This window comes from Aptenodytes patagonicus, chromosome 9 (genome assembly GCF_965638725.1).
Source record: "Aptenodytes patagonicus chromosome 9, bAptPat1.pri.cur, whole genome shotgun sequence".
NCBI lineage: Eukaryota > Metazoa > Chordata > Aves > Sphenisciformes > Spheniscidae > Aptenodytes > Aptenodytes patagonicus.
In genome coordinates this window covers 1,721,201-1,746,678 of record NC_134957.1, presented here as the reverse complement: position 1 = coordinate 1,746,678, position 25,478 = coordinate 1,721,201, and the positions used below count along the sequence as shown (strand labels likewise).

Below are 25,478 nucleotides of genomic sequence, written 5' to 3'. Positions count from 1 at the left end.
TTTATTTTGCTCATGAAACTTGACAGTACATGGGAGAATTTAAATGGTGTCTGGGAATGGAGAAAATTCACTTGGCAACCCATATGTGCACATGGAACTGAGGAATTTCTATCCATAGAAAAGCTTTTCCAAAGTCAGGGATTCAAAGATCTCCCTCTGGTCAGGGCTCTCTCAAATTGCGTGGTCTTTAATAGCTTTTTTTTTTTTTTAAAAAATAGCACATTTGTGACTCTTCATTTTTTCTGCCCCCAGTTCCTGCACTGCCATCTGATCACATTTACACGCTCTAACTCAAGCTTGCAGAGAGGCTACACAGCTTCATTTGAAAAAGCTGATTCACACATAATTCATCCTTCCAGGAACCTGGGCGTAAGAAAGAACAATGAAAAGCGGGAAACACTGAGCTTGACTATCCAGCACCTAGAACCGCCATAACCCTGTGCAAAGCCAGAATAAAGTCTCTGCCCCAAAGACTTTGCATTCAAAAGCACAGGAGAGAGGGCAGAGGTGGAAACAGAAATAGGGGAGGAAGGGAAACAGGGAGACAGTGTGAGTCAGCAGACATGGCAGCAGTCACAACACGACGCAGCCTTGCCACTGCCAAGGTTTGTGGGCTTCTCAGCAAAGCCACATTTTGGGAGGAAATCAGAAGAGAGGCAATGAAGCAGCTCTCACCAGGTGATGGGGAGCTTGTGCCCATGAGCCTGCTGCAAACCCAGCACTCAGCTGGATGTAACAGCAGGGCCCAGGGCAAGATGCAGAGATGGGCTATGGTAAAACCACAAGGATGAAAAATAGTCAATAAAGCTGGGTATGAGCAGACCAAAACTATTTTTACACTGGCCAGAGAAAATGAAGTTTAAAAACACAAGAGGAATGCCCAGACAGGAATTCTGGCTGTGCTGAAGGCACAAAAATGCTGAGCTTGGGACCATGGGGGAAACGTCTGCACCTAGGACAGGGGAGAGGGACGGGCTGTAGGGCGGACATGCAAACACACTGAGCATTTTGTGAAGTGCCAAGGGAGGAAAACCTCCCGAGGAGGAGGAGCAGCAGCAGGGGAAGCAGGGAGAGGGAAGGGTGTCAGGAGCTGGTCCAAGGTGGTGCAGGGGCAGGTGGGATGGGGGGATGTGGGTTTTGCTCAGCTGGGGATGGGGCCGCGCTGGAGGCAGGTGAGCACAGAGGCAAAGTCATGAGAAGTGGGGCTTGTGGAAAGGCTGGGGCTGTGTGGCTGCGAGAGGCGGGAGATGGGGACAGAGAGGCTGAGAGGCGATGGTGGAGTGGGTGTGTGCTGCAGACAGGAGAGAGGAGCCCCATGGGCAACAAGGAAGGGACGAAGGATGAGGTGAGGAAAAGGGGCCTGACAGGGAGCCAACACGGCTCAGAGCAACGCTCTGCACAGCCCTCCTGCGGGCAGCGAGCTAGCAGCCTCCGAAAGAGCACCATTCCTGACAGCTCCGATGTATCTGCCCAGTGGGCACTGCCTGCTACAGGACAGCCTGTCCTGCACCCCACTCCCTGCTCACCCAAATCCTGCATCCCAGAACGAAGCTGGAAGCACTACCTTGCATGGATGCTCACAGCACATGGATGCACGTGGATGGTCTGTAGCCCAGAGCTGAAAGAGGAAAGCAGGACACAGGCTTGCACGGGCCAGACCAACACAGGGAGGCAGATCTATGGCACGCCAGCCCTCTGAGGGCTCTCCTCTCCCAGCAGCAAACAGATCCTCCCTCGGGCAGCATGGGCTCCCCGAGGAGTTGTTAGGTGATGCCTTCAGCAGGGTACACCAGCACCTCCTTTTTCCCCTGCAGTACTCATGCTAGATCCTGGAAGGAAATGTTTCCCCAGCGGCAGTCCAGGCAAACAGACTCTCCCTTCTCCAGTTCCCAGCACCCCCACAACAAGCTGCAGGACTCGCTTTGTCTCTTTTACACCCAGAAGTGGGTACACAGGGCTAAAGGAGCCCAGTGGCTGGACAGCAGGAGACACAGCTGCAAGTGCATCATTTCCAGGGGTCTCATTAGATGGGGGTCTGGGTGAGAGCCCCCACGCTCCCATCTCCATACTGGAATTACGTGCCAGTCTATGCCATGCTTCAGCTCTGAAACACAGTGCAAGGAGCACAAGGCTGCTGTACCCCTCTCTCCCCCTGCTCTGTGTTAAATGGAGATGCCTGCATCTGACAGGAACTCTCAGAGAAATAAAAAGCCATGTGGCGGGAAAGGGGAGGATGGGTGCACAGTCCTGGCACCCTGCAAGAAAACACTTGCAGTGAAAATGACTCACTCTTTCCGTCCAAAAGCACAGAGCAAGAGCCTGCCCCCTCTCCTGCACTTCCCCCCACCCCGCTCAAGTCCTGTGCAAAAGCATCTCACCAACCCACACCTCCCTCCTCCTGCCTCGATGGCCCCGGGTGGCAGCAGAACCTCATCTGAGCACTACGAAGGGCAGACTGGGCTCTGGGTATTTTGTAACTTGGATGTCTCCTTTTTCAATGTAATGCCCAATTCTCTAGTGACAAAGCAAGTGTTTGCAGTTATCAGCGCTGCCTCTGAGAGTGGCGCAGCATCAGTGCAAGACACCAGCTTGGAGAAGGCTTGAAGAAACAGTCAAAAAATTGATGTCAGTAGACATACAAACGTTTACCTGTCATTACTGCTTAGGCCTGGCAAATAAAACTAATTCAGGCCTTGAAGCGTCTTCAAACTGGCTTAGAAATTACAGGAAGTCAGGATAATCAGCGTATGGCGCATCATTTCCCTTCCACTTATTTAGAAGTGGACTCCACACTTCACAGCCTTTAGCAGATCACATTTTGAAACTTAGTTCTGTAGCCACAAGGGCCAGGAATGCTGTTTTTTCCTGAAAGCTTGAGATTCTTGCATAATCATTTAAGCAACGGAAACAGCCGTCAGAAAGCAGCAGCATTGCAATGAAGCAGTGAGAGTTCACAGCCAACCTGTGGTGGCCCAGGCTGGGAGGCAGTGCCGCCGCTCCAGCCCACGTGCACTTCACCTTCACATATCACCTCTGAAAAGGATGCCCTGAACAAGTGCAGAGTCAATAGGAAAAGCACCGTCAGAGGCGGGTGGTAGCTGGGGGCATGGCCCATCTCTGGCATAAGCACACACTGGAGATGATCCAGCACCGCTCCTGCACAGGGCAGTGAATTAGGGCAAGCATCTGAGATTGCTTTCAGCACCCTTGTCCTCTGCGCCCTGACCTTCCTCAGGATCACCAAGTGCTTCTGTGTGAGAGACATCAGTGACAGCTCAGTACAGACTGCCACGGCATCTCCAGTCCCCAGATACAACACCTGAAGTCCCATGTGTCCCTGCCCGCACAGGTATATCCTGGCTCAAATCCAGCCCTTCTGCACGAGGAGCAGAGGGAGGGATCAGTGTAGCTCTACGTCAGCGGAGCTGCACCTGCATCCAGCTGAGCATCTGCCGCAGAGCATGAGAGATATGAAAACACAGCACAGCTTTGATTTTCTCCTCTGAAAATAATAGCATTAATAGAAATTGGCAAAAGGGTACTGGTTTCTATGGGACAGCTGAATTTCTGCCAGATACGACTTCTCAAAACATTCTGTAAGCACAGGCATGCTAAAAAAGGAAAATAGTAATTACAATGACAGTAATACATGTTATTTATATAGTTCTTAACTGGAGCATCCCAAAGTGCTTTGCAGATGTCACTGGTATTTCATCATTTATTTATGTAGTATCAGTTTTATATTTAGTATCCAGTTCCAGAATAGCCAGCTTCAGAACATCTTAAAGCAATTAATTGCACATAAGCAGAACCCCTCCCTTTCCTGCCTGCTCTTAAAAACTCTTGTTTTTCACTCAAGAAACCACTTGCGCGTGGGGCCAAGCCAACTGCGCAGCCCCTCCCCGAAGGCGAGCAGGCGAAACGTTCCTCGGCTTCACTGAGGCACAAAGCAAGCCAGGCAACGGTGAAGCGACTTGCCCAAGCCCATACAGCAACGCCGGGGAAAAACGGCGCAGGAAGTCGCAAGACGGTTTTGGGTTGCCTTAGCAATACAGCAAACACCACCAGCAGTGAAGTCAAACCCCAGAGATGTCAGTGGTGGTTTAATCAGCTCAGGAAGTTGTTTGTCTCAGGCCCCCATCTATGCTCTGTCTTCAGGCTGCAGGCATTGGACGCAGGTGCAGACGGCTGCAGCGACTGCAAAGTTAAACTCTTTTCTTCCCAGCAAACACAGGAGGGCCTGTGGACGGGCTCTGCAACGGACGGGCTCTGCAACGGACGGGCTCTGCAACGGACGGGCTCTGCAACGCTTCAACCCACCCGCAGTCAAAATGCCATTGTTGACAGAAGCACCTCAAAGTTTCCCCCAGATGAAGACATCCATACAAGCTCCAGCATTATGCAAAGGGACGAGGGAGTGCTTAGGGCTCCCCAGGCACAGAGGAAAAGGCAGAACTGTGAGGGAAACCTGTCTGAGTTGAATGCAACTTTCCTGGACCCCCAAACTGCCACGGAAAGCGGCTGTCTGTTGGCAGCTGGGTTTGCCTCCTTGAAAACCAGCTTTGTGGGCATTCAGCCCACCCTAGCAGTACCACCATCTCCTTCCAAGAGATGAAGGCTCCTTTCTCCTCTCCTGACCGTGCCTTTCCTACCTGCCCCTATCATAAACCCAGCCCCTGCCAAGCCTCTCGTCTCCCTGTGCCCCTCCACCCCTTTCCAGCTGGCACAACACTTCCTTCGAGTCCCCGCTCCAGCTAACCTTGTGTCCCCAAGGGCTGAGCCACAGAGCCACGGGCTTGGCAGGCTGGCAGAGCGCTGGCAGAGCCCTGGCAGGCATAGGGCCAGCCGCCATCCTGAGCCATGGCTTCCTCCAGACCTGCCGGGAGATGTGCCCTGCTCCACACAGACACTGCAGTGCAGCTCCGACCCACATCCCAGGCTCCTGACCACTGCCAAAATACAGTTATATATATGGCGGTTACAGAGAGTAACGTACGGCACTTTGACATGACCAGGTCCTAATACTGCACAGGAGAGATGTCATCTTTCTGGCTGCACCCATGCAGTGTCCCTGCTCTGGGGATGAAGGGAACAAGCTGCGGTGGGGATGTCACCCAGCATGGAGCCAGGAGAAGGATGATGGAGCAGGGAGCGCTCTGGACTGAAACAGGCAGGGTCTCCTTCCAGCTGCAGCCGCTCCCCAGGGATAGCCCCATGGCAGGAGATATTAATAGGGGAGAGAAAAAATTGCATTTCAGCAAGAAAGGAGAGAGGGGTGAGAAAAGGGTCAGGAACGAGCAGACCTGACCCCATTAGAGAAGCAGCGGGAGGCAGCAAAAAGCTGTAAAGATAAGTCAGGTCTGTGCTGAAGGAAAGAGGAGCCAGCAAGGGAGAGCTTTGATTTGTACTTTTTAAGGGAATGAAAGAGATGGAGGGAGATGGTGGCAGGGAAACATACTCCAGCATTTCTGAGATGACAGCAATGCCCACAAAGGCATATGAAACTACCCTTTTCTTCCTTGGACAGAACAGGAGTGAGGAGGCTAATTAACCAGGGAAGCTAAATCACACGTGTGCCCCAAGCCTGGCTGCTGTTCAGCTGCTGTGTGTGACTGTGACTTGCATTCTCAGGCCACAGAAATGTCAAAAGCTTTGTGTAATTTTGCATCATTAGACATAATAAATCAGTGTGCAAAGGGCTAAGTGAAATGCTGTAAGAGCCACCAAGCTGCATATATAAAAGGATGCTACAATATGCACTACAGCAGGTAGTCGAGGTTCAAACGCTCCTGGTCCTGGGTGGGGTGTCTCTGCCAGTATCTCCAGATACCAGAAGAGGCTGAAACAAAGCCTGAGAGCCATCCCCTCACTGCATTTTGAATGCACCGAATCCCCAACCGCATTGCTGGCATTAGCTGCAGGCACCACCACCAACCATCTGTTCCAGGCATTTCACTGCATTGATGGTGGCAGGTCAGGGCAGATGTTGTCAATGCAGGGGCACCTGCATTTTCATGACACTGTCCCTGGCACAGAACAAACCACTCTCAGCCTTGCCCAGCAAGTGCTAAAACCCTGGCCACAAGGCTAGCAAAATGTGATAAGAGGTATATGCACACGCGTGTAAGGGCTGGATGCTTTGCTCTCTTCCTAGAGCTTTCCTATAATGGGCAGGAGAACACATATTTAAATGATGCCTTGGGAAGGATAAGATTCAGTGCTCATCAAAAGCTTGTCATAGCCTCCAAAAACCTCAAGAAATGGATGCATTGACTACAGCTCATCCTATAGTACCCATTCTTCAGCACACAGGCATGCGTGGGGGACCAAGGTATTGCTTCATCTCTTCTGGACTGGGTATTTGTAGGAGACATGCCGGAGATTTGCTAAGTGGCCCCAAATAGCTGCACAGTGTACTTGGGGCCTTGCTCCTCTCCATAAAACGGTGCTCTTCATCCACCGCACAACCAGTGTGTGCTCAGGCAGGAGCAAACCAGGCCACTTCCACGGCATGCACCGCCCAGGGCCACGCCACAGCACTCAGCCAACGCTGAGCTAAATTCAGCCCCTTACAGCACACGAGCCCCAATTCAGGAAAGCATGTGATTAATTTTAAGAATGCATTTAAGTGTTTTCTTGAATAAGTCCCTGTAAGCAATAATTTCTCCGTAAGCACTTCCACAGAAGTCACCCAAGCGAGCTGTGGTGGCCAACTCCGGAGGTACCCTGCCACAGCGGGCAAAACCTGCCCTGGCTGAACCGACAGCAAAACTCCCACCCACTTATGCAGGGACAGAATCTCCTCCCATGTCTCATATACGTCTCTTCTTCTATGTAAATTATGCGAACACAGCATATTGACTACACCCGAGGGGGAACATGCATATATTGTGTCTCTCTTGAACACCAAGATCACTACAAACGCTGCATATAAACAGTCTTCACATTGATCAAAGTGAATTTAGCTTATTAAAAGAGGATGTAGAAAGCTGATTTCCTCTGCATGAGTATAAATTCAGACACTAATAATATAGTTTAAGCTGAAAAACACCCACAGAAAGAACAAAATGCCTTTTTGTCTCCAGCCAAAACCTTCTTAATATCGCCGTTAAGGAGCTTTTTATCTCCTTTTTGCATCTGCCTGAAACTGAGCCACCCATACAAGCCCAGCCCAGCCAGGATCAAACAAAACCCATCTTCTCCTGGCACGCTGCCCACCGTCTCACACTGAGGTTTCAGGGAGCACATCCCACAGCACCACGTAACACAGGAGAGCAGACACTCGGTTTGAATACCTCTGAATGGCAAGAATCAATGCAGTTGTTTGCAGGCAGAGGTTCTCCCACACTGCAATTGCTGGGAGTTCATGTGCTGGCAGACGTGTGGCTGAGAGCTGTGAGCGTGCCTGGGTGCCACTAAGCTGTGCCTTGGGGTGCCCGGGGATGCACCACTGGGCTGGCTGACACTCAATGTGGGCAAATCCTTTGCAGCTGCTCCTTCTCAGATAAGATGCTCTGGGTCTGCATCCTTTGTAAATCTCTATGGCGAAGCAGTACATGTATCTTCAGTTAATCTGTATAGAAATGATCTAAAGAAAATCAGAGTAATTGTGGGAGACTTAAAATTGCCACCAGATGACTAGTTTTGGCAGCACTGCGGGAAGATGGATTGTCTGGGTTTTGTCAAGTGCTTGCTCCTCTGAGGTCATGTCTCCCCCACATTTTATTTCTCTGTCACAACACAGAGAACACCACCTTTGGAAAACTTGCAACTGGCTTGAGACACAGCCCTCTCCTTGCGGGGGCCCAGCCACTGCCGAGTTCCCAAAGAGAGAGGGGAGGCACAGGGAGGCTCTGGCTCAGCCTTGGCCTTACATCCACACAGGGAAACAAGTGACCATGTGCAGCTGATTCGGGTCCTGAGGCAGAAGGTAGAGCCTTTGCTATTTTCCTGGCAGTGCCAGAAGGTCCAAGATTACAGATCTCATTTACACGCATGTGTGCTCTTCAACTGCTCAACTCTACAATGTCCCACAACACTTTCAGGGGGAAAGCAAAGATGGGGTGAAAGAGAGGTGCACAGGCACCTCCGTCAGACCAGGGGACCACACACCAGAGCACGTGTGTGCATCCTGCTGGCAAGGCCTGAGCTCCATCTTGCAACGCTCCCGCGGCTGCCCAGGTCCCGTGTCGGCCAGCGCCTCGGTGCAGGTTTCTCCTGCCTTGCCGTGTGACTTTCCCATTAATACTCAGCAACATCCTGAGCGTGGAGAGGATGGGAGGAGGGAGATTGCACTGAAGGTCTGAGCCAAAATCACCCATGTCTATCCACTGCCAAAGGTCCCTGGCTGCTCTCCTTGAGGTCTAGCCTAGATGTCTCTCCCAGGTATCATCAGCACTTTGTACTCTGGCTCTGAAGTTGCACTTCTAACGCCGTATTTTACTGTTGGTGCCCCGAGGTTTAAGCTGCAGGTAATCTCTTGGTTAAGAATGGTTTAAGTTATCACGCTTAGGCTTTGACTGTTCCTCTCTTTAACCTAATCTTAAAATTTTCCTTCATCGTTTAGTGTGTCATTTATCCTACCTGCCAAGTTAATGCTTTGGCTAAATTTGTCTGTTTATTTAAACAGTGACCCTGTTTGTCAGTTATTTTGCCAAAACTCCATCCATGAGTTATAATCAGTAGCACGTACCAGGGACCATTCAAAGCTGAAATTGATACAATTTGCCCTACAGCTTTGCAAAGAAAAGTGCACAGAGAGAACCAGGGTTCCCACACACCCTGGCTGCCTGCGGCACTCCCGGTGCTCCCAACTCCGCTCTGCAGGGCTGTGCGTGCTTTCAAAGGATTCCTGCTGAACTCCTTTTCCTCGCCAAGACATCCCTTACACAGCCCATCTGTGAACGTGATGCAAGGCCAGAACAACAGCCGGGATGCTGCAAACGCCAGTGCAGTAAGAGGAAACAAAAGAGCCCCAAGTGAAAGCTGCACTTCATCCTTCCCCGTCCATGGGGACCAAAGTGCCTCTGAGCTCCCCACCACAGCCTACGCTTACTTTCGCTGCTACAGCTCCGGATTACAGCTCCACTTATACCACGACAGGAGCAGCACTGACTGCATCCTAGCAGCCAAAGGGCAATGGGTGGGACACGGGTACCCCAGGACACCTCGGAAAGGGACAACCTCCCTTTGCTGCTGATGTCCGACCACCACCGTATCCAACGCTTCCCTTTCACAAGCACAAAGGAGCAAAGCCCTGCCAGAAGTCACCGACCAAACTCCCACCAACTTCCCTCCAGCTTTGCAAACCAAAGAGACGCGTAACTATTCTCCTGGTGCTAGACAAGCATAAATGGAAAACCAGGAACAGAAAAAAGATGACATGAGCTTCACTGCACCTGCAGGACAGCAGTTTTGGAGCTGCATCATACCAGGCATCACACTTGCTCAGGCTGGCCGTGCAGGAGCACAGCGCTCCTGGCTGGAGATGTGTCTCTTTTAACGCACAAATTATGGCTCTATACACGCTGACTGCTTCCATGATTTTAAAAACTTTCCTCACTGAGACGTTTTCGTTTACTAGTATTTCATTCACTGACTACAAATGGCTTCTTACTCCAGACAGTTCCTTGTCTTGAGGGAGTGCCTTGAATGCCCAAAATGCTGAGCTCAATCTATAGGCATTGAAAGAGCCCTATAGTGCCCACTCCTCCTGTGGATGAAGTTATGTGCTCTGGTACCCGCAGCATTAACTCTGCTCCCCACCTGTTCATCTCATCCATGCTCACCACCACAGATACCTGTGGTTTCAGCTATGATTGCCCCGAGGCAAGCAGACAGCCAAGGTACCTGACAGGATCACCGAGGGACAGGCAGGGTGTCTCCAGGGTCTTGGGGATTATTAAACTGTTCACATGCTTTTATTGACTTGACATCACCTGCTGTGTCCAGGCTGCAGGAAGGGGATAGGATCCTGCCAGGCAAGGTCCCTAGTGCGACTCCAGTCTGCTTCAGACTGCCAGAAAGCCCCAGCTCCTGACACACCGCACCGCACGCTGCCAGCGTGCTCCATCCACTTAGCAAGCGCCAGCCCCTGCTCCCCACATACTCATTGACCACCCCCTGCCTCCCAGGGGCACCAGTGAGCTCAGCACTGCCCCAGGGTGAGGCAGAGCTGGGACTGCAGTCTGCTGGCACACACCTGATGCTGGGGCCTTTGGTCTCCCCCACTTTTCCCGTGGCAAGGAGGGGGCAGACGGGTAGGGGATGCGCTCACACCACGCTCTGCAGCTGCCCAGCTCATCAGCGCCAAGACTGAGCCTCGCCTTGCGAGGAGGATCAGAAACTATGGCTTTTCAGTCTCCCCCTCTCTCCACCACTCCCCGCCATCGTTTCCCAGGATGCCCTCTCCACCCTCCCGACAGCCAGCACACCAGCGCATAGACATCCCTTCCTCGCAAGGACGATGACCTGGTAGATGGAGAGGAACCACCTTTTTCTTGGAGCAACCTGGAAAGCATGAACCCCATCCTTAATCACTGAGGGCAGCCAAAGTACCATCTGAGACAGTCCTATAAGCTTATGCCACCTCCTTCCCTGCTCCCTGAACACTGCAGTGTCTTATGGCTCTTCCTAGTGATGCAGGAGTGCTGGGATTTATCCCTTGGTGCTGAACTGTCGAAAGCAGGAAACTCTGCCAAGACCTGGGAATCAGAGACACCTGCGCTCACCCTCCTCCGGCGCTTGGCTGCAAACACACTAAGCAGCACAGCAGCTCTGGGGGATTTGCCTGTCAGAAAGAGAGAGATGTTGGCAGGGACAGTGTGGGCAATGAAACCCTAGAGAGGATCAGAAAGAGAGCGGCTGCTGATGGATACTGGACTCTGCCGGCTCCTTTGGGTTGCTGTCAAGGTTTTAGTTATTGCAGTCCCACCCATCCCTTCCCTTTCTGACAGAAAGCACCTGGCACAGGCACCGAGTAACCATTTGCCTGTAGGATACCAAAGCTCTTCAGGACCTATACAAACAATTTCATGTTTAATGAGAGGTTCCATCAGCTTGTACAAAGCATTTGTCCCTATGTATTGTTGATGAAAGAGGGAAAGCAAATCACACGGGAGCCCATAAGGATCCCTGAACAACTGCACATAGGAAGCAATAGCCACGGCACCCGGAAATCAGACTGGATTATCACCGTGGCTTTTTTCAGTTTTAGAAATCAGTACATTTACAAGAAAACTCTGTTCTTGAAAGAATTGCTTAAAATCCTCTATTTATTTAACAGCACATGCCATTTAATCTGGGAGTAGACAACTAATAGGAATTATTCACTGAACTTGTACTGCACTTTCTCCATATCCCATTGACTAACCTTCCATCAAAGTCAAGGTCAAAGTTGATTACATGCTAGAGTAATTCAATGAGCAACAGTGAAATACATCCAACAAAGCCCAGGGAAGCTGTGAACTGACCCCAGCATCCACCCAGGGTACAGCAGCTAACGTTTGCACAGCTGCGAGCACAACAAAGACAACCTGCTGCAGCATCCCACATGCAGGGATGAAATGCATCTGATAAAGCACGTGACCTTCACCCCAGACATTTGAGCGTGATTCCCGGGATACATCGGACTCCCGGCTTACGCCAATGCCCGTGACTCTCTCTCACCTTGCCAGGCCGCGCCCTTCAGTCCTGCCCCATTTATTTGCCAGTTTTATGTTGCCTGCACCCTATGCAGGGTGAGCTCCGTTACCCGTTTGCTCAATGCCCTGCACGGACAGATCCTCGTTAATTCCTGCTCCCGCCACACCAGCACTAGCTAACCCCAGGCGGTGTAAGTGCCGGTTCCCTGCGATCCTCTCATCTCCGAACCGCGCTCAGGCAGGCACGGTGACGGCAGGTGGCACGCGGGCTGGAAGGCGGGATGGCGTGACACAACACATACGGAGGGGAACCCAAAGAGGGAATTCTGCCCCTGCCCTGCCCTTCCCCATCCCGTCCCTTGCTCAGCCGCGCCCTGCCCATCCCTCGCCCAGCGCTTCCCAACCCCTGCCCAGCCGTGCCCTGCGCATCCCCTGCTCTGCCCAGCCCCGACCTGGCCCTGCCCCTTCTCCATCCCCCGCCCAGCCCCTTCCTTTGCCTCTTCCCTCGCCCTGCGCATCCCCTGCCCAACTCTGCGCCTTCCCAGCCGCTGCCGGGCGCCTCCCCGCTGCCCGCCCGGCGCCGTGCCGCCGCTCCCGCGGGCCGGGCGCGGCCCCGCCCGGGAGCTGCCCAAGGTACCGCCGGGCCGGGCCGGACCGGGCCGGGCGGGGCTCCCGGCCGCGGCGCCCCCCGAGCCGCCCCGAGCCCCGCCGCGCTCACCAGGACGAAGGAGCTGCGCACCGCCTCCGAGACGCTCTGCCGCAGCTCGGCGGCCGTGCCCGGCTTGCTGAGCCGCTTCGTGAACTTCCTCACTTCCGACATGGCGACATGGTCCGCGCCGACCGCTGCGGGGCCGAGCCGAGCCGAGCCGAGCCGCGGGCTGCCGCCTCCCTGCCGGCGGGCGGGCGCGGCCGGCGGCGGGCGGGGCCGCTGGGCGGCGGGCGGGGCCGGGGAGGGCCCCTGCTCGGCCCGCCCCGCCCCGACCCCCGGCCCGGCCCCGCTTTGTCCCCGCAGCAGGTGCCGCCCCGGGGCCGGCCGCCCCGTGTGCCGCGCTCCCCCTCCCCGCCTCTCCTCCCTCCGCCGGACACCCGCCCCGCTCCGGCACACAAAGCCCGGGCTGGGGCTCTGCCGGAGACAGCCAGCAGCCCCCGGGGAGGGGGGGCACTGCCAGACCGTGCCTGCTCCGGGGAGGTGCTCCCCGGCCCCACCGCAGCTGCGGGGGATGCTCCCTTGGTGGAGCTCCAGGGACGCAGCAGCAGTTTGCCCAGCAAGGGCACACTGGTGCTGGGGCTCACCCAAACGCAGCCAGCCTCCAGACGAAGGTACTGGACATTTATAACACCACCACCCCCCAGGAGGGTCAGTGCCAACTAGGGCACCAGTCTGTTTGGACTGGTGCTCTCCATGCAGCTCTGCCCAAGGTGTGTCCCTGCTACACTAGCTGTGCTCCTGTAAGGCTAAGCTCTTATTACTGAGCATATCTAACCTATAGGGTTTGCTATAGGAAAGTGCTTTGATGATAGAAGCCGTGATCCCATGTGCCTGCCTGGCTGCAAAAGCAAGAAGTAAGGATATGCATGGAAGGAAGGTTCCTTAGGACTGAAGTTAATTCCTAGTCCTTGTTACTTTGTCATTGTGCACTGTTTTTAAGGATGGTGATTTTGAAATTATAACAGAGGTAGAGAGAGCCACTGATCCTTTGTTTTGTACATCAAAGCCTTACTTTTAAGTCTTTTTACCTATTTTATTGTGTGCTGTCCTTACAGCAAGATTGGATAGAGTTGCCATGTAGTCGTACTCTTAAGGAATTTACACATATTGTGCCATATGGCTGATTAAATACTATCTACAAGGACCTCCTTGGAATTACAGGCATGCAGTAAGTCACACAACATATAGAGAAATTGTTTCGATTATGAGAGCCGATCTGTATGGGGTAATGAATACAGCTATTATGATCCAAACCATTCAAAATGTTATTTGTGACTTCTAAAACATGCAAGCCAGTTATTGTTCTGCTTTTTAGCAGTTCACTGAAGGGGCAGCAGACACCATTTCATATTAAACATTGCTCTGATTTTTTACACAAGAGGCAAAAAAATCTAAAAGCTTATTGTTAATTATCAAATATCTATTTGATGAGGGACAGAAAAAAAAAGAGAGTTTATGAGCTGGAGAATTAGCATTTTCACAACCACAAAGCTTTTCCAAATCTGTCTAAATTAAGAAGCAAAAACCCATTGTGACACACAATTCCAGCTGCAGCGCACTGAGGTTCAGTTCCTTATCCCTACACCCATGCACATTCTTGCAGAGATTTTACCAACCGCTTCAAATCGTCACACCATACAGCTCCAGCAACTGCACTGTGGTGAACTGGGCTATGGCTATACTGGTAAGTAAAATCATCAGGTCTCATTCACCTGGCCACGAGAGGACAGGTAACACAACGATGCTTGTCACAGAATGGGGTAGCCCCGTTCATCCTGCCTGCTGGGGAGAGCCCTGGCCCCTGTGGTTCCTCAGAGCATGCTGGGCACTGCAGGAGAGCACAAGCCAGCACAACGCCAGTGATCAGAGGCCAACACTTAATGGCAGTGCCATTTCTGCCTTCGGTTTGCTACATTAGGAACAGCTCTGAAAACCAGAGATTTTGCCAAGGGGCTGAGAAGAGTGCTGTGACGGGTCACTTGACAAGAAATAAAATCATCCCTAGAGCACCCATCCCTTGTTTGTCCAGTCAGAAGCAAAAAGTTCCTACTAAGGTTATGAGCTTGGTTTGGTGCCAGCGAGGGGCTGCATCTGATCAGCTGCCCATTAGCATCCTACTCAACTGAGCTAAGCAGCCACGGAAAAGCAGTGAACAGTGAGGCTGTTTTTTGGAGCTAAGCATGAAAACAAAAAGGAGAACAGAAGCAATGGGAAGGCACATCACATGAAAACAACATGCAGAAAGCTGTGACTCCCTCTCAGGAAGACCAAACATCAGAATAAGAGTCTCAAGCACAAGGAGTACTAAGGCAAGACAACAGCAGCCACAGCACCACTGTGACAAGACAAGCCCAAGGTTGCAAAGACTGTGGTTTTCATCTCCTTTTTCATAGGGAAGAAAGGCCAGTAATGGTTTATCAGCATAAGAAAGGCACCAAGAACATGCAGGGGCATTCTGGAGGTGCTGAGGAATTGCACTGCCTCAGATAACCAAACTTTCTTGAACTCAGCCTGCCATGGGGAACTCACAGACTCAACTGTGCTACCATTTTCACCTCTTCGTTGAGACTAGAGCCTTCAGGTGCCCGATGTCGTTTTGATCCCAGGCCTTTCCAAAACATAAGCATCATTGAAATCGCTTCTGTTTTCTTCCCATGTACACAACTGCAGCTTCTCTTTTGCCTTTAGCAGATTCAGTCAAGAGCCCTGAGCACCAGGCTCTCCAGCTGATGGGCTCCAGCTGATGGATTGACTGCCCTTTTCCCAGGCACATGCACTTATTAGAAGCCCAGGAACAGCAATGAACACCAGATTCTCTGAAGAAAGAGTCTTTGCTGCAGGCTGAGACTGTCTTTAGGACAGGCAGCTCTTCCCGCTTCCTTTGTCTGTCACTCTCTACTCACCAAGTTCAAACAGGGAATTCTTCTTTCTGAGGAAAGAATCAAATTCAACAGAAATGTGCCCTGCTACTGGCCAGGCTTTATGACCCACCCAAACCAAAAGGAAACTTCAATAAAACATAAATATCAACTCAGAAGAAAAAAAAAAAAAAAAAAAAAAAAAAAAAAAAGAGAAGTGGATCTGCTGAAACAACATGGAGTTCACAGGCAAAAGGGAACTCTCGGCTGATCCAAAACTCCCAGCCTGTAGCAGCTTTTGACTTTGACTATCAACTTTAAAAAAACTGAACCACCCTTACAGCAAGCATGGAATTAATGACATGACACTAGAAAAGCAGTGGAAATTTCAGTGTTTTGCATTACGTGTGTTGATGGTGAAAACCCACAATATCAGGGTGTGGGCAAAGAGCTGTCCAGGTTACTTCAGCCAGCAGCCAAGGAGGAGATTTGAAAGGAAGGGAGGGATGATGCCACACTACAGACAATCTTTTCATCCCGGAATTCTTAATGTTCCCAGAGAAAACAGCATAGTCAGGCAACCCAAGACAACTGCAAAAGGAGACATATACATCTGTACATGACTTTCTAGAAAGTTAATTTCTTAACCACATCCATTCCAGCCTTCAGACCATCTGGGGTTTGCTTCCCAAGCCATCAGGGACATCCACACCTGCCTGGCTGATCAGAGGGTGACCAGCAGCACCAGCTTGCAGTGACCAGTGAGGAAACACGCTGGAAGGTATAGCCAACATGGGCGAAACAGCTCTCCTGCCGCCTTCTCCCCAGATCTGGTGGACAGCACAGACTACGAGAAAACAAAATTTGCACAGGACATCGTATTAGAACGATAGTAGAATCCTTCCCACTTACCAGTAGCACTATAGCACAGAGGATGCATTAAGGAAGAATCAATTTTTTTGGCTAACATTTATCAGTCTGCAGCTGATGCTGATATAAGGTCTGGAACCATACATAGGGGACTCCTGGACCAGCTCTGAAAACCTCCCAAATGAGTTGAAGTGTTAGTGGCAGGCTTAGAATTTAATTTCTCGCAAGTCATCCAAGATAAAAGGCACTTAACATCATGAGACAATAATCCTCTGTTTTGCACTGCCTTCACTGGTTATCTGTGGGCCTTTTTATCACCTCCAAATGTGCCTACCCCAGAAAAACACTTAACTATATGATTAAGCATAAGCTGGTGATTAATCCCAGTGCTTCACTCCGTTGGATAGGGGCCTGTGTTCCTGCAGTGAACCTGCAGGACTCAGTAACCCAGACCCAGACATGCTTTTTTGCTGGGAGGGATAGGATTATAAATGCCATTACATCTTCAGTTTCCCAGCTTCAAAATTCCTGTGAGATACAGCTGTGATGTTTTAATGTATTTCAAATACTTCAAGATTTAAAAAAAAAAAAAAAAAAAAAAAAAGATGTGGCCTTATAATCACATCTGTGCATTTACCTCTCTTGATAACAAAGCCAAGACACAGACTGCTCCGGGTCCACAAGTGAAGAACTCCTTAAGCAATGCTTTTGGTGTAGCTCATGCCTCCTGTCAAAGCAAGGGAAAAACTATGTCTTTGGGTGATCTGATTAGACATCGCTCCTTAGCTATATGTGCAGCCAGCCAGCACTTCTGGTGCGCTCAGAAGTCCAGTTTGGCACCAGGACAGTTATAAACGCTGTGCAAGGCTGGATATGGCAAGAGCAGCCGTTTGGACTCCATAGCTACTGCTGTTATTCCCTATGTGCCATCTGTCCTGTCTACTGACTCGTGTCACTTACCCCTAGAGGTGTCAATGGGACTGTCAATAAGCAGCTACTTACTGTTGGCTTCTCTAGCCCGTGAAGGGAGCATGCTCCAGCTGTGCAGCAGTAAACCGGTGCTTAACTCAGGGCTACAAAGTCCTTGCTGTTAAAAGGCTGCCCTCTGCTGACTTACCCAGGATTGCACGGGCACAGCTCCTCGAAGACGGGAGGAACGCCGAGTCCAAGCACTGCCTTTCCCAGAAGGGCACCATCCAGGTGAGCACTCAACTCAGCAGGACCACACACTGCTGCACTTCGTGCCAGGGCTGCTGTGCTCCTTGCGTTCGCCTGCCTCAGCTCCTGGGGGTGGGAGTCACAGCAGCCACACTGTGTCCACGGCTGCTGGTGCATCCTCTGAGCTCCCACCAGCATCCACCTTCATGGAAGAGCGTACAAGGGTCTGCAGGGACCATGGGTAAACTCCTCCTTGCACTAAGGGTCAGTGGAGTAGCACTAAGAGGTACCACCAGTAACGTGAATCCCTTTGATGTACCATGCTGTCCTCAGCATAGCTATAAGCCTTAAAGAGACCATATTGGCCCAGTGGCCACCAGATTTTTTACTTGTTGTACTTCAACAAAATACAAAGTTCTCCCAAGGTTTAGTTCCTGGAAAATAAGATACTTTATCATAAAATGTGATTTAGGAAAATGAGACTGAGAGACATGCTGCTTCTGACACGCCTGGTGTTAACTATTTTCAGATACAGAACTACAAATTAGATGGACAGCTACTCCAGTATATCTCTAAATCCCCCCTTCTTAATTTTTCTTAAGAGACTTAATTTTTTTCTTCTGCCACAGAGAGCTAGACAGAGATAAAGCCTCCCCTAATCACTTCAGGTATTCTGTACACTCAGACAGTGGAAGGGAGAGGGGTCAAGACATGGTTGTTGGAGAGGGCCAGCAGGAACCTACTGGGCTCACTGTACAAGTGGAGAGTGCTGACAGCTACTGCAGAGCTGCTGCCTGCACCAGCACTTCACAAACATGGTCATACACAGCAGCAACAGCGCTGCCTCAGCTGTCTCACTGCCCGTGCAGGCTACATCCCTAACCCTAGTGAGCAGAGCATTGCAAAGACACACTCTCCCTGGTGCGAGAACAACTTCTGGTAAATTGAGCCCATCAGAGAACACTTCAGGGGGCAGAGGTTTGGGTCTGTTCTAGTGTTTGACCACCCTGACAGGAAAAAAAAACCAACCCACTTTTTCTTATGTTTAAATGGAATTTCCTATATTTCATTTGTGCCCATTGCCTCTTGTCATTCCGCTGGATACCACTGAGAAGAGTCTGCATCAGTCGTCTTTACCCTGTCAGGAATTTATACACATGGGTAGGATCCCCCTAAGCCACCTCTTCTCCAGGCTGAACAGCCCCAGCTCTCTCAGGCTCTCCCCACATGGCAGATGCTCCAAGCTCTTCATCATCCGAGTAGCCCTTTGCTGGACTCTCTCCAGTATATCCATGTCTCTCTTGTATTGGGGAACCCAGCACTGCACACTGATGAGGCCACCGAGCTGTGGCCTCATCAGTGCTGAGGAGAGGGGAAAGATCACCTCCTTTGAACTGCTGGCAACACTCTTCTTCATGTTGGCCCTCTTTTCTGCATCCTGGATTACAACTAAGCAGATGGGAGTGATGGTATGAAAGTACAGGGTTTGGTTTAAGAAGTATGCTGTATGGTAATGAAGCAGAATCCAGCTTATGAGTACTCCCCTATTTATCTTTAAAGTCTTTAAAGATCATTTACAGTAACTGTCACACAAGAGGATTATTAAGATCTCACACAACTCCCAGGAGCATCTCTCTAGCTTGGACAAAGACAACAACAATTAAGAGGAGGATATACAGCTGCTACAGCTGCTGGACATCCCACTTCAGGTCAAAATGCCATTGCTGCCTGGTCTCAGCCCAGTATTTTACAGGACAAGTCTGTGTGAAAAGGCAGAAGAAAAAAGTGGTAAAATCTCCTTGATATTTGTTTCCTTGTACAGATATGCTAGCCAACTGGAAAACAGTATGAAGGGGTCACGATCGTTCAAATAGATTTATTTCGCAATATGCTCTACAGCATGAAATACTGCCCTTAAATCAGGCCAATATAAGAATCTCTCATTTTTCAAAATTTCTGAACTGTGTTACTGCTCTTGAATATCTGTTTCCAGACAGCAAAAGCAAGGAGCTACAAGGGCAGCTCTGTGGGTCTCCTGCTCCTTGTGCAGGAACATATACCAGGAGGTTATGCCCATGGCAGGCTGGGGAGTCGTCTGGGCCTTTCCAATTCTCTTTTCTGAATGCCTTGTGTAAATGTGACACTCCAGGGTCTGCGTACGACACTAGATCCATTACAGAGCTCTTCCCTGCCAGAACAATGCTTTGTCTTCACCTTGAAGACAAGAAGGCAGCAACAGGGCTAAAGTCCTGTTCTGAAGGGGATGCTTCCATAGGCAAATGTTTGACCAAGCCCAGAGGCAAGGCAGGTCAAGTAGGCACGAAGAACTGGTTGATTTAGGGACCTGGCTCTATCACAGTATTCAGAAGTGCGCTGATCACAGATGAGGGAACTAGGCAGAACAGCTTGCAGCGTGGTCTGGTATAAAAGAAGCTCTAATTGATATTTATTCCTGAACTCCATGTCATTCCTGAGTCTTGGCCAGCACCCCCACTACCCTCCCAAGCTTTCTACATCTTTCCTCAGAGGTAGAACAATGGTGGCTGGTTGGAGTTTTCCTACAGAAGGCAGTACAGTGAATTCTTGCAGGCAGCCCTCTCTCCCAGAGACAAAAAAATTCCCTAGCTTCAGTGGCATCAGTAGAACTGACACTGTCCTAAAGTAAAGCAGAGCACTTCTGCAGGTATGACAGCAGCTCCCACCCATGTCTCACAAGATGGCTGTTCTCATGTCAGGAGGTCTGATGAGGTTAAGTCTACCTGTTGATAGCACTGATGTGGTTTTCTTCTTTTTTGCCCATGACCTTTCATGCTTCACAGATGACAAACATGCTTACTTCAGTTCTTCAGGATTTGGTAGGCAGATGTTATTCTCAAGGCACCCAAGTGTCTAGGAGCACAAGCCCCACTGAATTGGATAATGTAACTAGAAGATTTTCACACTTGTGAAAACACAGATTCATGGATTAGATTCCTAATCAAGGAAATCAAAGGTTAGCTTAGAGGAGAGAGCCTGCTGTTGTCTGATGTGAAATTCACATTACAGAGGGATTGTCAAATGCTACCTGGATTCTGAATTTCCTGGGTTGGCATCAGAGCCAAAGGTTAACAGTCAAACATTTTGTCATAAAAAAATCTGGATTCAAAACAGAATGATGGAATAGAACAATGCCAGCCTGTTGTCTGGGTCTGTACTTGACTTAAAAATTGTTCAGTGCTTTGAATTAGTCCAGCATCCTATGTGGCTGCCCTCTTCAGACTGTATCCTATGCCACAGAAATTTATTTATGCTTACAGGCAACAGCCAGGTGCACCAAAAATAAAAAAAAAATGTTTTTTTTAAAAAGCTTTTCTGGTTTATGAATAGCATTTGGGTATCAGGAAAGGTCCAAATGAGCAAGAGTGCCCAGACAGCAGACAGAAGCAATGGCTGGACAGAACTAAGCAAAGATTCCATTCTGGTAACAAGTTCGTCCCCACAATCAATTTTCTTTATAGTTTTCCTCAGCTTAAGCAGAATACCCATCTGAAGCACCAGCTGTCAAGGTTACTGGCTGTTCCACAATGAAACTATTCAGGCCATGACCATCGCTCCTCAGGCAACCACTAACTCCCAGTCCAGTGCCCAATTAATTTTGTCTATCACAATGAGATCCAAAAGCACGTCCTCCTATCAGCTGCCATATCTTTTGAATTAAGAAAAAAGCCCACCTAATCTTAATGATTTTTAGAACGCCCAGCAACATTTGATAGGAAGTGTTCCTTAGAGTTTTTCTTTCTTCAAAGTACAACAGGCCTTTAAGGTCTGTTTCTGCTCTGAATTAGCGTATTTCTCATTTGAAATCACATTTTTTCCAAGCTTGACTGCTTTAAACACAAATGCCCAGTAGTTTACTATGAGAAAAAAGAAAAACAAATTTAAATTTAATTAAATGAACACATTCACTCATCAATTATTACCTGTTTCTGTTATAAGGTAAAAAGCCAGATAATAACTGGGAATATACTGACATGGTTTGTAGCAAGTTAGAAGAATCTTACCTACACCTGTGACAGATGACAGAACTAGAGAAATATTATGTATTTTTGGAGGAGTCTATGCCCTCCCCTCAGACAACCCTAGCAGCTATAGCACACACACTGGGGAAATACAGAACATTTGACACTGCGCTCATCTCCAGTCCTAGAAAAATCATCACTGTGGGTACAAGCATAAAACCTACCAGCTCACCATATAATTTGGGGAAAAACAACTCCACTGCAGTCTCAAAACCCACCTTTCACAAATTTCCCCAAAGCAAATCCAAGTACAATCTGAGTAGCACTGTGGATAATGCAGTTCAGAATGTCTATAACATCTTGCAAGAAGTGTGACCTCAGTAAGAACTTACTGAATTTGTAGTAAGTTTTAGAAGAGTTTTTCCTGAGCAAGTACATACTGTAATAGCTAACGAGGCCTCCAGCTGTTGAACCCTTTAACTGACAACAGTTTAGAGGAAGCTCCAGCAGTGCTGAGTTTGAAAAAATATTGCACAAGATCTTTCAGAAATTTTCATGAATCTAAGTTCTGAGGCTAAAAACACTGAAAAGCCAGAGATGAAAATGAAGTGACTGTTAAAAGACACCGACCAACACTGATCCCAGCTTTGTGTCAGACCATTTAGCAGTTACTTCCATAAAAACAGAGCCTGTTGAAGAACTGAACAACTTAGACACAAATTCACCTAAGCAAAGCCCAGTAGGACTAAAAAGTCAGAAATGGCATTAGGACATTTAGGTATACAACCAGAGGAAGTAAGTGGAAAAAGAATGAAAGACAACAAGAAAACACTTACTGTGAGGCTGGTCAAACAATGGGACAGGTTACCTAGGGATGCTGTGGAGTGCCCATCCCTGGAGATATTAAAAGCCCAACTGGACATAGCCCTGTGCAACTTGCTCTGACCCCGGTTGAGCAGTGGGGGGTGGACTAGAGCTCCAGAGGTCTCCCTGAACCTTGAATATTGTGTGATTCTGTAACAAGCTGTTCTGATAATCACCATAATATAATGACAGTCTTTATTCAGGAGGGTACTTAAGGATATGCTTAAATTTATGCCTGAACCCTACAAAAGTCAAAGGAGTTCCAGATGTTGGAAGCACAAACTTATTTGCACAGCTCTAAGCATATGCTCATCACTTACTGCAGTTAAAGGAAAATTTACCCACAGGCTTAAACAAGTACTCAGGTCCTTTTCTGAATAGCCTTTTGTCTGTTCTTTTGTACGTAGCACTTGGCTTCACTAGTTTTTTGTGCTCCATTTACTTAGCATTATATTCTGATCAGATTTCCACACAGAAGCCTGAAGCACTGTCACTAAAGCACATGCAGGAAAAAATGACCAGTTTCTAATCACGTGAACTGAAAAGCTGCCGCAGCATCTTGGCAGCAAGCCAATACTGTTAGCAAAATACTAGGAAAGCAGAAGTAGCAGCTATTAGCATATAGAACCTGGAACCACAACTCCAGTACCACATCCTCAGAACTAGTCAACAGTTCCCTACAGCCTGTTTCCACACTCACAAAATGAAGCAACATGCTTATATGCAGTTCTCAAACAGATACCTATCATATATATAACTAGAGAGAGAAAACACATAGAAAACAGACATTGACAAAACACAAATAAATTTGCATTGCTTGATATTCCAGTAAAAAGCAGCATGTAAGTTTGCTTCAGAAGATAGCAGCTTAGCATTCACTTACACTCGCAAGTTCACTTTGAATCAAGTTTGAAGAGTGGCCAGTTTCCAACGTTTTCCTGAACGTGCGTGCAGCAAATTGCTAATGGCAGGCAAAAAAGCATACAGCAGCTTTCCCTGTGCCTGATAAATGGATTCTGCCATGTCTATGGCTAATGTTCTTATATTTAATAGCATTAGCATCATGCTAGTGGTTGAGTTCAGCATTGCTTTCAGTTAAAAAACCAAAAAAAAAATCTCACCAACCAAAAGAAACAAATACCCCCACCCTTTTTAAGTTGAGAAAACATGACTTGTGCAGCACTTAAAGATCCAATTTTAACATTATTCATCTACTTGAACTGTTGGTTTTGTCCTCTGCACATGCACTGGGCTTGATGCCCAGCACTGAGAGAGACAAAGGTAGTAGAGAAACAGCTTTGTTCCCATTCATAGCTGCTTGCTGCCAGAAGTAGCTGACAGAAGCCAGTTACAGTAGAAATTAGGTGTTGAAGGGAAGAGTTCAAGTGATCTATGACACTCCAATCAACTTGTTTTATTGATTCTTGGGAAGTGACCAAGTTAATTCAGACATCGCCTGGGCCAGGGTCCTGTACAATGGCAGTTCCTCACTTCTGCCTCCTGGGAATTCTCAATCATATTCTGTAAGCAGAATTTTGATTACATGGATGTCCATAACTTCTGTTAAAGAACAAAAGGTTAAGTAGGCCCTTGAAAGAAGCAGTCCAGAGAGGAACTTCATTTAAACAGACCTCCACCCATGCTTTGCCCGTGTTCAAGGGGACATCACTTCCCAGTGCAAGGGCACTACCTGATGTATATACAGTGAAGGCACTTGACTGAACAAAGCAGACTCAGCAGAGTAACTGACATTTACCCGCAAGGAGAACTTGGAGGCTCCAGACAAAAGCAAAACCCAGTTGTGTAAGGTACCAGACAAGCCTTAAGACCCAGTAGTGGACGAGATTAGACAGGACACACCACCACTCAGACTGGAGTACCACTTAACTGATGCAACTTTTCAAAGGAGAGGGAAAGAGGCACTGATTTCTGAACCATTAAAAATGTGCAGCACAGTTCAACTGGGGAAAAAGCTTAGAGAATACTAGATCACTGCAGAGGAGCACCAGAACTGTGAGTGCTAGAAGCTAAACACCAAGATAAATGGAAGTCAAACATCTTCCTTGAGATCTGCTTTGTTTACTGCCTGCACAAGATCCTGGATAATGAAAACCAACAATAACCTTTTTTTATGATCACCTGAGTACTTAAGGTGTTGTGTTGGACCTGTTGTTAATAGAGCTTCTGGCAGCTACAAGGATAAACTGCAGTTCAACTTAGGTCTCCATAGCAGTCATGTTTAAATCTTCAAAAAAACCCAAAACATTCAGATCATTAAGAGGTTACAGAGGAGACCGTTTGCATAGAACATTTAAAACAACCTGCCAAGATGCCCGCCATTAATGTTGCAGGATCCCTCCTGAAAGTCCACTTAGTCCCAAATCTACATCAAACACTGCATGTTGACAGGAGCCAGGTCTTCAGTCACTCTGAAAAGCTGGGCCTGGACCCATCCTCTTATTTGCATTTCTTACCAGCTAAGAAGCGCTCCCTCCTCCTGTTACTCATTACTTATTTTTGCAATTGCTATTTTCTCTATAATATGGGGAAAGCAGGAATGGGACAGCAGCACACCTGAAAAAATAGCATACCCCAAAAAAACCAATGCAAAGCCCATATGCCTTTTCCTCTGGTCTGGGCTTCTAGTTCCAGAGACAGGAAGGCCATATGTGCCAAGACACTAGAGGGATGGTACCTGTAAGCAAAGTGATGGTGTTCATACTGCACAATGCAGCTTCTTAGCTTGCATTTGTCACTAAACATGTAGAATGTCTATAGCAAGCTCCAGAAGTGTCTGGGATCAGCTCACAGGAATCACAGTCAATTACAGTCTTCGACATGTGTAACCTATGAGAGAAACTCATTTTTGGAGTCACAAACCAAATGTCTTCTTGTGCTTCTCCTCATTTCTGTCAATTCAGTGGAGCTCAAAGTAACAAAAAAATCTTGAGAGAGTTTATCTTGTCTCATCTATACAGGTATTTTCAAATCTGAGAGTCAAACTTACTCCAAGTGCGTCAACTGAAAATAATTTTATATAGCGTGTACCATTTTTGTATTTATTTTGTCTAATGATATACCCCTTGCAAGTGCCTTTCTTGTTCAAGACAATTTTATACAAACTCATGGTCAAATTCAGCTAGGTAAAAAACAATTAAAAGAAGAGTGAGACTCATTTCCTGCCTTTCCATGCCTTCATTCTTCCACTAATGGGAAGGAGAGGATTCTTTACACACTTTTGAAGTCTCCTCCTCACACTAAACTATCATATAACTACTCTTAATTCTGCCTGATATCCAGTTTCAGTACTCCATTCCCCATTGCTTCAGAAAGAAAGCTGTCAAAGAAGTGACAAGATCAGGAAAAGTAGAACTCAAAA

General features: G+C 48.6%; 1 protein-coding gene across 5 annotated transcripts in view; it reads right to left on the bottom strand.

Moving 5' to 3' along the window:
* DOCK11 (dedicator of cytokinesis 11) overlaps positions 1 to 12,510 on the bottom strand; it is a 90,394-nt gene extending 77,884 nt beyond the window's left edge. For all 5 annotated transcript variants that reach the window (XM_076346896.1, XM_076346902.1, XM_076346898.1 and 2 more), the window contains exon 1: positions 12,361 to 12,510. In XM_076346896.1, the coding sequence (XP_076203011.1) occupies positions 12,361 to 12,462 (102 nt within the window). In that variant the 5' untranslated portion in view covers positions 12,463 to 12,510. The remainder of the gene's footprint in view (positions 1 to 12,360) is intronic.
* Positions 12,511 to 25,478: the final 12,968 nt, after the last annotated feature.